Source organism: Rana temporaria, chromosome 3 (genome assembly GCF_905171775.1).
Source record: "Rana temporaria chromosome 3, aRanTem1.1, whole genome shotgun sequence".
NCBI classification, from domain to species: Eukaryota; Metazoa; Chordata; class Amphibia; order Anura; family Ranidae; genus Rana; species Rana temporaria.
This window is the reverse complement of record NC_053491.1, coordinates 210,819,257-210,831,261: the sequence shown is the minus strand read 5'-3', so window position 1 is coordinate 210,831,261 and position 12,005 is coordinate 210,819,257. Positions and strand designations below refer to the sequence as shown.

The window sequence follows — 12,005 nt, the reverse complement described above, 5'->3', positions numbered from 1 at the left end:
TTACAGAACTGTAAGAGTATTGAATTAAGCACTGGAAGCTTCTTGGATGTAGTAATACGGCTTTAATTTTATGGAGAAATATCAGAAACACATCTTTATATCATCATAGAGATGGACAGGAAGAGAACACAAACAAGTGCACACTTAGATACAGAGGGTACTTCTTCTCATATCATAGAATACATGAACTATACACTACAATACTACAGTGCCACCTGCTGGATATAAAGGTATAATGTGTAATATTTTACCCTGACTTCCCTTCTCGAAAAAACTAACTGTTGGCCCTTTGGTCTCACATCTGCCCTCTTGGCACCCCAAAATACATATGAGTGCCCGAGGATCCAGACCAAGCATTCCGACTAGCCTGAAAGATAAAATTAAAACTTGCAAAGCAACTGCACTTGCCCCTTCATAACCATACATACACTGAAAACAAACAAACAAAGAACAACATAGGACATTCCATGTTCACCACCTCACCAGCCCACACAACATACCCACCCAATGCTAAATACTACATGCTGTAACAGGTGAGGACAAATATATAAGCAGAAATGCTGACACTCCCAGCGACCAATTCTAAAGGAATGAGACGAATAATCCCCCCGCCTGTAAGCCAGCCGACAGCAAACCTTTACGAAAGACAATCGGTAAACTAATATCTAGATATAGCAGAATCTGCATGTATGAAGAAAGGACCCGATCCCACAGGCCTAGAATTTAACTACTTGTGCACAATACTCACTGGACAAGCTGAAGATTGAGGAACCACACACAATTTAACATTTGCCCCTCGCCCCCATTGATCAGTCTTGGACCTCCCGGATCTACAAGTTAACCTTGTCACCTTGCACCAGCACATAATCAAAATCCAAACCACCCACACTCCACTTGGAGGCACTTACCAACTCAACTATGCGTAATGCGCCAAAAAAACACTGTTTCATAAGAGGAACGGACGATAGGCAACTGTTCAAAAATACACCCTAGAATTGCAAAGGAAATGGGGCGTCTTGAATTGGGAACCCATCTACACTTCCTATATCCCTTGATGGCTTTTTTAACAAAAAAAAATGGTCAGTTTGCGGTTCAGCGAAGACACAGAAAACCCTTTTTTAAAGTTAATCCCTATAAAATAAAGTAAAATACGTAACCTATTCTAGTCCCGAAAACAACCCCCCAGCACTCCACTGACCACGAAAATAAGCTGCAAAGCCAGCCGAGCCCGTATACAATTTCAGATCAAAGTTAGACACAGGAGAATCCAACCACAATGATTGGCCATCAAAACATCTCTTGACGTGCACTGCCAAAAAATTCTTTAGTTTTCATTATCATGTGTTTTTTTTTCGTAAATTCGGAATTCGTAAATTTGGAATTCATAAATTTGGAAAATCAAATTAATAACTATTAAATTCTAGGTATTGGAATGTCCTTTAAAATTTGGCTGTTGGTGAATGTAACGAATATACATTTATCTGACGTTATGAATTGCCAGAAATAAGGAATGCTGCATCTAAACAAATGGAACGGAACAAATTAATAATTAATAAAAAGTAATTAGTTACGTTCCATTTGTTTAGATACGGCATTTATTTCAGATAATTCATAACTTCAGATAAATTTGTATTCATTATGTTCACTAACAGCCAAATTAGAAAGTAAATTCCAATACCTATAATTTAATAGTTTAGTAATAGTTACAGTAAGTTATTATTATTTATTATCGAATATTCAAATTTCCGAATATTCTGAAAAAATAAATGGGTTTTCGTTAATTCGGATATTTCCGAATTAACGAATTTGTCTACATTCGTTAAACAAATTGGGAATGAAACAAATTGCACATGTCTAGACATGCACTGTAGTGTGTATCTATGGTAATGTATTCAGGGGAAGTGTTATCTCTCTGTGTATGTAGTTGTATCCTCTTTGTTCCTGTTCCATGATAAAAGACATGCTGTAAGTTATGTTCTGTTAATTCTCCATAAAAAGAAAAGCTATTGCTGCAAACAAGAAGCTTTCAGTGCATAATTTCAATACCCTGCTAAAAAATAGGGGTGTAGCTTGTAAAGGTGAACTTGGTCTTTCAATGCTCATTTAGGTCTAGGACGCCAGAAAAAGCTTTTTTACTTACCTGTTTTTCCCAGCACCTGGCACTGTCCTCTGGTCCCCTTTTGCCTCTGTGTGTGTGTGTGCATTCTTATTAGGGACCAGTCTAGCAGTGGGTAGGGGGTTGTGAGGGTTGGGATAAGTTAAACATTTTTTTATTTTTTAGTACTAACTGAAATGGAAGGGTTTTGTTTTTCTTTTACTTCAGGTTTAATGTAATCTATATGTTAAACTTTGTAACAGCAACATCTACATTGTATGTTGTCACTTAAAAAAAATAAAAATAAAAATTGTTGAAATGGGCTCAAAGTCATCATAAATTTCTTTTACGTCTATGGGTTAAACACATTTCTCCTGTTTACTAAACGGTTAAATACGGTATCCCACAATTAATTTACAGGGAAAGCAGCGGATGTGTGGAGGCATAAAACAATACTATATCCAAAAGACAGCTAAAACCTAATACATATGAAAGTACTAGTAATCCTTCCAGCAGAGGTGTAAGCCTAAAGCAGTTCTTACATACGCAATCCAGCAGGAACATATACACGGCTATATTTATAAAATGATTTGCTGTATGAGTGCCTCAAGCATTTACGCAACTTTCACAAATAATCGCTGTAAATTGCGTATAATGTTTATTCTCTATGATTGTCAGCTATATTTAGTGGCCGTATATGTTTTTTGTTTTCCTGCGTTGTTTAACGTGAAACTGAAGTTCTGCTGTAATGCCGCATACACACGGTCAGAATTTCCGAAAACAAATGTTCGATGTGAGCTTTTGGTCGGATATTCCGACCGTGTGTATGCTTCATCGGACATTTGCTGTCGGAATTTCTGACAACAAATGTTTGAGAGCTGGTTCTCAATTTTTCCGACAACAAAAGTTCTTGTTGGAAATTCCGATCATCTGTAGCCAATTCTGACGCACAAAAATTCTATGCATGCGCGGAATTAATTTGACACATGCTCAGAAACTTTATTTTTACTCGGCTCATCGCAGTGTTGTACGTGACCACGTTCTTGAAGTTCGGAATTTCCGACAACATTTGTGTGACCGTGTGTATGCAAGACAAGTTTTGGCCAACATTCCATCAGAAAAAAATCCACGGTTTTGTTGTCGGAATGTAAGATCATGTGTATGCCGCATAGAGACCGCGAGCAGGCAATCTTTTATTGCAGAAGAGACATGCACTCTTCTGCAGTAAAATGCTCCTACCTGCCTGCCCACGGTCTTCTCTGGTGATGTAAACTGATCTTTGCATGTGCAGCTCGGCTTACAGTGCTGGGCTTGTCTGAGAGGCCCAAAGGCACTCAGAAAAAGATACTGGCACTGTCGAGAACTGTTGGACAGGTAATTGTGACCACTAGATGGAGCCGACAAACCTAGGAAATAAACATGTAGCTGTATGAATGCTTGAGACATTTGCACATCCCCAAAACTCATTAACCTGCAAGAAATCTGAACAACTTCAATTATTTTCATAATGTAAGGTCCTCTTTAACTTGTCAGTGATACAGTCATTGTTAAATGATCTCTTACATAGGCAAAATATCAAGTATTTGGTGTGTTTTGTCCCTTCTAAATATCAAGTATATGACTTCACTTACCTTTAGAAATACCTACATGAAAGAGAAGAGATAGAATGAATCTGGGATAAATAGTAGAAAGACCTCCACATTTCGTCTTATCCTTTTTTGTGCTTGTCAGCATAGATATGAAAAAATACACTACGTCAAGATCACTAAATGCGATCCGTAGACCAATTTTATTCTGTCCTTCAGGAAAAGTGCCAACACCATTTTATTCCCCTCACTTCCAGTGACACCGATTCGATTCAAGGTGACAGCTTGTCCACTGTGCTGCATAATACAGTATATAAAAAGCCTAGTTCAACATTGTTTGTTTGTTCATGAGACAGAACGCATTTTAGTTGTAATACATCAAGTGTGCCTAGTGTTTTAAGCTTCTATATTCCATATAATAAAATTCTGTTTATCAAATGTGTGATATTTCACTCTAAAGAAAATAAATAATGTAAATTATGAAAATGATCATGCTTAGTAACATGCTTGGTAATGCTTTGTTACTATACAAACAATCGTTTTAGAGCATATGTTTCCATATGTCCCTTCAGTAATGGAATAACTAGGAGATAGTGGAATCAATTTGCATGTGTCCGAACTTGCTGCGAATTCTGCTGATTCACATCATGGCGACATTCACAGACTGGTGACCAGAGGTTCTGCAACACATGACATTTGTACAGTATTGTCACATTGAAGAGCCTCTCTATAATACCAATCTGCCGCTTAGGAGCTCCAACAGGGACACAGGAAAGGCAGTACTTGCTCCACCTGTTTAGTAAGACCTAACCATGCACAAGTGCCACACATCTTCACCGGTCATCCAGCTCCACAGGCCATGGCCTCTTCCTGTTGATCCAGATCACCCTGAGCTGTGAACCCACTATACAGCCCATACTGGTACAGTTTCTTGCTTGAAGCCTCTTCTCACTGGGTTTCCCACTGTATTGGGGATGGATTTGAGAGAAAAGCCCTGTATCTGGAAGGATTTGGGAGGAGAGCTCTGTACTAGGGGGTTTGGGGGGAGAACTTGCATACCCCCTAGCTCTGCACCCTATGTGACATGCACTCCTGGACCCTGCACCTTGTGCAATACATGCCCCTGAGCGCCGCACACTGTGCAATACCCACTCCTAAACCTTTCACCCTGTGCAATATGCACTCCTGTGCCCTGCACCCTGTGCAATATGCGCTCCTGTGCCCTGCACCCTGTGCAATATGCGCTCCTGTGCCCTGCACCCTGTGCAATATGCGCTCCTGTGCCCTGCACCCTGTGCAATATGCGCTGCTGTGCCCTGCACCCTGTGCAATATGTGCTCCTGTGTCCTGCACCCTGTGCAATATGCACTTTTTGTGTCCTGCACCCTGTGCAATATGCTCTCCTGTGCCCGTCACCCTGTGCAATATGCACTGCACCCTGTACAACCTTTACTTTTATATGTCCAATTTAATATTGAACAGCCTGTGTGCAAACCACCATCCACTGCCATTTAACTTTGAAGTAGAGTAGGACATGCTTAGGATTCATGATTTGGGATCCTTTGTGCACACAAATTACACCTGAACGAAACACCAATCAAATCCGATAAGAACACAACATCTAGTCATTTAACTTGACATTTCTCTCTAATGTCTTTTATCTCTCTGTCACAAATATTACACAGTGGTGGTATTTCTGGCACTAGACGAAAAAATGTTTCTGCGCATTCCTTTAAGGACACAAAAGACTTTAAATACATTCTGAAGGAGAAGTATCTAGTAGCAGCATATTGGTGATATTAAATTGTTTTTCTTCTGAAGTGTCTGCAGGCACTATACTAAAATAGAAATCTAGATGTCCCCTGCCCAGATATTGAACTCAGCAACTACATCCCTGTAGGTCTTCTCTATGATAAAGCCTGTTTTGAAGTTGACCTTTAAAGAACGTTAAATTGGTAGGTTAAAAGTAGAAGTGACACAATACCATGGAATGTATTTCATGGGCTTTGATTGACTACTGCTGGATAAGCAAATATTGTCTAAATATTTTTTATTCCTTGTGATTCCTTCAGATTTGTGCAGTTTGAATCAAAATGGTTATGTAAATGGGACTTTTTAGATGCCATAAAAGACACATATGATGTTGAAAGCGCGTGGATGAAATGTACGTTGTGTATGGGGGAGACAATAGTGGTATTGGTTAGGGCCAGATTTAGACCTTGAGGGGGCCCGGGATACTTCAAGTCTGGGGAGCTCTTACTACATTGAGTTAGTTTACATGGACAGTCGCACATTTTCAAAAAGCATGACACAACATCACTCTGAGGTCATGCATGTACACATGCGCAGTCATAGCCCACCTTCCTTAAGAGCGTAAGGGCTCTATGTATGGTTTGCTTGCGCCAATATTTGTTTTACCAGTCCAGAGTAAAAACATTTACAGATGGTGGCAGGCAAAATATTACTTCCAAAGATAAATTAATTAAAAGAAAATCGTTTTTAATATTTTAGATTATTTTGTTTTATTTTTATTTATTTATTTATCTTGTTTTATAATATTTTTGTATAGAGCGAGCACCCTTCGGTCCTTGGATGTGACATCTGGACAGCAGTAGTTCAGAGATACTGGGAGGGTAGGCTCTGGTACCAGGACAGGGATAACTCCAATTGCTAGTGAGCACCATTGAGAATAGTTTGCATACCTATATTCTGCTGCGTCCCTATCACTCTGTGTGTATGCCTATTGGATATGAGCCCTAGATCATGATGGCCATCAAACACTGTTTACTGAAATTTATACTTTACATCTTCTTAACAATTGAACAATAGATGGCACATACCTCTTATCTCCCGCTGTGCCCATCCATCAGAGGAAAGGACATTTTTAGCTATGGTTTGTAGCCTTTATTCCACATCTGGCTTTAATGTACAACATATTACCTCTGTTTTCTTGACAAAGCTGACTGTGAAATGTGTTGAAGTGAAACAGCCCAAGTCTACCTACCAAAGAAACTTTGAACAGTATACAGTATGTTCTAGTATAATTCAATATGGAAGGACCCTTGGTGCCTATGCTGCCTAATGTATACAGAAATGGCAAGACGTGTGCAGAACAAAAACATTTGTTTAGTTTTTGTTTCGGATAGATTCGTTACGTTACTAATTTAGTAAGCGGAATTCCCCACTGACCAATGAATGTAAAGATAAAGAATGTCGGCTATTGAAAATGTTAAATGTTAAACAAAATATGGCGTAGGGTCCCCCTCCAAAATCCATACCAGGATCTGAGCATGCAGCCTGGCAGGTCAGAAAGCGGGACGGGCGAGTGTTCCCACCCCTCCTGAACCATACCAGGCCACATGCCCTCAACATGTTCTGCGCCCCCCACCTCAAAGCACCTTGTTTCCATGTTGATGGGGACAAGGGCCTCTTCCCAAAAACTCTGGGCTGTGGTTGTCGGAGTCTGCAGGTGGGAGCTTATCGTATTTTGGAAGCTACCTTTAACAAGGTTGTCCCCCTTTTCCGACCCCCCCCCTATGTGAATTGGTATCGGGTACATCGTACCCCTACCCATTCATCAAAAAAAGTGTAAAAAAACACAGGTAACAGTTTTTGACAAGTCCTTTATTAAAAAAGAAAAACAAAGTGCCCCTCTATGTCCATCACAACACTCGCCGACCCAAAAAATGTCAAAAAGTGCTTCGCCATCTGCCCTCTCTTCGGCATTGACAGGTCTTATATAGGCAAGGGGCGGGCCACTCGCTTAAGTCACCCAGTTGCACCGCCGTTGGGTCAGATGAAGTCATGTCATGTCAGAAGGGACGGTGCCCCTGGGTGTTGTAACAAGGTGGCCCTGCCCCTTGCCTATATAAGAGATGTTGAAGCCGAAGAGAGGGCAGACGGTGCGCAGCCTCTTAGTGGACAAAGCGCTTTTTTACTGTCTCTGGCTGCTAAAAGTCCCTATGCCATCCTCCTATGGGATCAACTCAACTGATAAAAGGAAATGGTTCTTCTGAACACTGGATGCAGATGCTCCCTTTGTAGAAAATGCAACTGGCTGCTCCTTAAGTCCCCAAGCAAGAGGTGTAGGGTGGCTTTTACAGGCTTCAATTGACATTAAGCCATCCCTCGGTAGTGAGCTAGCAGGGTATTTTTTTCTTCTCTCTCTCTCTCTTAAATCCCCTGTACAGTAGAACTCAGGGGACAGAGCTGTAAGCCAATCAGATGTTTTGCTCAAGCAAATGTGGTGACAAGGAATATGCTGATTTGAGGTGAGAGCGGAGTGAGTAGAGAGATGACCTTTTCAGTGTGGCTTGCCTTCCATTTCTAATCAGCATGCTGAGTGTGAAGATAGACCACCACTGACTCTTCCTACAGTCAATAACTGTAACAGAAAATCATGCCAGACCAAAACAAATTGTAGTAGTGCTTTCTGCCTTGCTGTACTACGTGGGAGGGCTGGCTGGCTATATACATTTTGAATCTCCGCCGGTTCAGCACAAATCAGTTGAGATTCGAACCGTTAATGGGCAGGCTGAATGTGCCAAGTTGATTGATCGATTAACTTGGGTAGAATCAGCCTGCCGAATTCATTGTGATTATTGTTGATGCCTGCTCTAGCTGCTCACGATAATCACTGTCTTCTCCCACTGGGGACGGCTTCCCCCACCCTTCCCACCAGGAGAAGACTATTGCTGATTCCCCTGTCCGCACTGCCTGTGTTGATGGGAGAATCATGCAAATTTTTGCAGGAAATAATTTTGCACCTTGTATGGTCTGCTTTAATCTCAGAACTCAATGGATATACTAATCCTTTGGTAAGTATTTTAACCTCTTTATAGTATTTCATGTAGCGGTTTGCCTGAAATTCAGCTTTATTGCTTTAAAAAAAAAACACATACTTATAAATCACATACTAACAATTTACTGATGTTCCTATTTGACTTTCTATCTGTTCTAATATTTTGCTTTTAGGTGTCCAGGCTAGCTGGAGTTTTAATGAAGTATGGTGTCAAGAAAGGAGACAGGGTTGTCATATATATGCCAATGATACCACAGGCAATGTATACAATGCTGGCATGTGCAAGAATTGGAGCTATACACAGCTTAATATTTGGAGGATTTGCACCAAAGGAGTTATCAGTGCGCATTGACCATGCAAAGGTAACCATTGTATTCAGTATGTCAATATCTGTTTTAAAATTCATAGTGTTAAACTGTTTTCTGCTGATCTGGTGAATATCGGAAATTATGTTTGATTTTGTAGTGCTATCCTATTGAGGACATATACAACGTATCGGCGACAATAAAACATGCATAAAATCATAGAAGTAGAAACGTTGTCACAGATTTACCAAAAGAAGCCTGTTGATTCACAACAGTGACCGCAAGGCATGGTCTGAGATTTTAATCCGACAAAGGGAGTCTTAAAGATCTTTTCTGCTGTGCTGTCTCTTTAGGTAACCCACAGAGTTTTGGGGACCTTTTGTCACGCAAAAGGTTCTGTTCACACCTGCAGGTGCGATGGGGACTGCACATTTTTGCGCATTGCATTTAGTGAAATGGGCTGTGAGCAAAAGTGAAAGCACCTTGTTTTTTGTTTTGCTTTTTTAAAATCTGCATCGATAAAACAAATTATATCTCGCTACTATCCATTTTGGCACATGATTTTGTAAATGCGTTAGCAAGGTGAATAAGGGTGCCGATTTTAGAAAGCCTCTGTAAAAGCCTACAAAAACAATGGGGGTTATTTACTAAAGGCAAATCCACTTTGTACTACAAGTGCACTTGAAATTGCACTGAAAATGCACTTGGAAGTGCAGTCGCTGTAGATCTGAGGGGGTAACGCAAGGAAAATAAAAAACAGTATTTTAGCTTGCACATGATTGGATGATAAAATCAGCAGAGCTTCTCCTCATTTCAGATCAACCCCTCAGATTTACAGCGACTGCACATCCAAGTGGACTTTCGGTGCAATTTCAAGTGCATTTTTCACTTGTAGTGCAAAGTGGATTTGCCTTTCGTAAATAACCCCCAATGTGTTAGTTTTCATGCACTGTGGGAAACCACACAATTTTATGCATCACAGAACTGTGAACCTAGCCTTAAACATTTACTTTTAACCGCATATGCTTTTTAAACCCAAAAAATAAAACTGAATCAACAATTACAGAAAAATCATAAGGGCCCTTTTGGACCTGTGTGTTGCAGTAATGAAATATACATGGAGCAGCATGCTGCAGCTTCTTTCAGTTTGAATGTTAACCCAATGCACCTTGCCAGTGAAGGTCAACACACATGCATTTCAGCGCAACACAAAAAGGAGGTTTGGACCATCTGTGTCTTGTGGTTGAATATGTCCTTAAAGGGGTTGTAAAGGTAAAAAAAAAAATCCCTAAATAGCTTCCTTTACCTTAGTGCAATCCTCCTTCACTTACCTCATCCTTCCATTTTGCTTTTAAATGTCCTTATTTCTTCTGAGAAATCCTCACTTCCTGTTCTTCTGTCTGTAACTACACACAGTAATGCGAGGCTTTCTCCCTGGTGTGGAGTGTCGTGCTCGCCCCCTCCCTTGAGCCGACCCCCCAATCGAACGGCACCCAGCCTGGGATCCTTTCAATAGAACTGGGGACCTAGTAAGTCACTGGAGTCCCCTTTTACCTCCGGATGAGGGTTTGTGTAGCCTGCAATTCTAGCCTGGTGGGCCGCGCTGGCGGGGTCCATGGATGCGCGCACCCTGAAGGTGGATGCCGCACCTGGAACCGGGACCCCACAAAACTTGCCTAGCACATGATACCTATTGCAGATATACCCTCCCCCAGCATGCCCCGCAAGGGAAAAGCTCCTCTAATTGGCTGCTGGGGAATGTTGCTCTGCCAGAACCCCTCTGGTGCCAACTGCTGGCCAGGGATGGTATTGCATCCCTGGAGCACAGACTGACCCAGCGGACGTTCCTGGAGTGACAGAAGTCCCAATTTTAGCAAATTGTGAATGGGAGCAAAATAACTCTCCCATTCCCCACTAACTTTAGCTTAGTGCCCATACTGAAAGTAAGGGGGCGCTACATATATATATATATATATATATATATATATATATATATATATATATGTGTAATAGAGAGAGAGAGAGATTTTTTTCACCATGTGTGCTTTGCCTCTGTTAACTCCAGTCGTTGCTCTTTTGCAGAGATGGAGGCACTGCAAAATATTTTGCAATCCAACATTTTCAGATTCGTATGATGCTCACCGTGGCTTCCCCTTTTCCAGCTGTACATCACTAGCAAGTTAGCAAGTCCCTGCAGGTGGGACATGAAAGTGATATAGCAGCTACAGAAGGGGGGTGGTTGGTAGGCATGCATCCAACACATCGGATCTGTAGGACGCTGTGGATTCTGATTGCACATCTAACATGTAATGACCGTGTCTCTTTAGGTTGCTATAAATGTATTGTGTCAAAAATGTACTTGCTATTGCTTTCTATGTCAAATTTTATTTACATCCTCCATAACTGTTCATTTTATTGAGTCTGTTTATCATGACCCTGATATTTAATAGTTGCCACAATCCCTACTAGAAGTAAAAATGAAATGTACATGTTTCTGCAGCCCAAGTTAATTGTGACAGCATCCTTTGGCATCGAACCTGGCAGGAAAGTGGAGTATGTCCCGCTTGTGGAGAGAGCGCTGGAACTGACACAGCACAAACCAGAGAAAATTCTTATTTATAGCAGACCCAATATGGTGAGTAGCAACATCGCACCTGATTTTTTCTTACTTTTTTTTTCGTAGAGGTGCTTCTAACTCTAAATTCACCCCTGCCTAAGATTTAGAATGCTACAGAAGTCACATTTTTTTGTTTACCATTACAAAGGAAACGTGAGTCATACTTTGTCAGGTTAAAGCGCTCATTAGCTTTTTTTACCCGACTGTTGCTGTTTGGATGACATTTGAAAAGGAATATTTGTTGTATTCCTTTGTTTCCCAGTGCAAAGAAAAAAACAACTCTTTTGTAAGCTATCGTAAATCTGGTTTAAGCAAACATTAAACTCTGTGTTTGTGGAGTTTCTCCCAGAGAATATAAAACATGCTTTATGAACGACCTGTAAATGCTATTGACAAGTGACTGCAAAGAAAAAACCTTGTAATAAGAAGCAATGGGTACAGTGCATAACTGATATTTAAAGTGGTGAAGGATAAATTACACTTTCTAAAAATAGACTTCTAATAGCATGATAATAATACTACATTGTTCAGAAAAGTTATAAGATTAAAGTCATTAACAGGCTCATCTGTGTGAAGAATTGCACATTAGTGCTTTATCGTA

At 40.6% G+C, this 12,005-nt stretch overlaps 1 protein-coding gene across 2 annotated transcripts in view; it reads left to right on the top strand.

The window, feature by feature from the left end:
* ACSS3 (acyl-CoA synthetase short chain family member 3) overlaps window positions 1-12,005 on the top strand; it is a 165,716-nt gene that overhangs the window by 73,405 nt on the left and 80,306 nt on the right. For both annotated transcript variants that reach the window (XM_040344201.1, XM_040344203.1), the window contains 2 exons: window positions 8,656-8,844; window positions 11,288-11,422. In XM_040344201.1, the coding sequence (XP_040200135.1) occupies window positions 8,656-8,844; window positions 11,288-11,422 (324 nt within the window). The remainder of the gene's footprint in view (window positions 1-8,655; window positions 8,845-11,287; window positions 11,423-12,005) is intronic.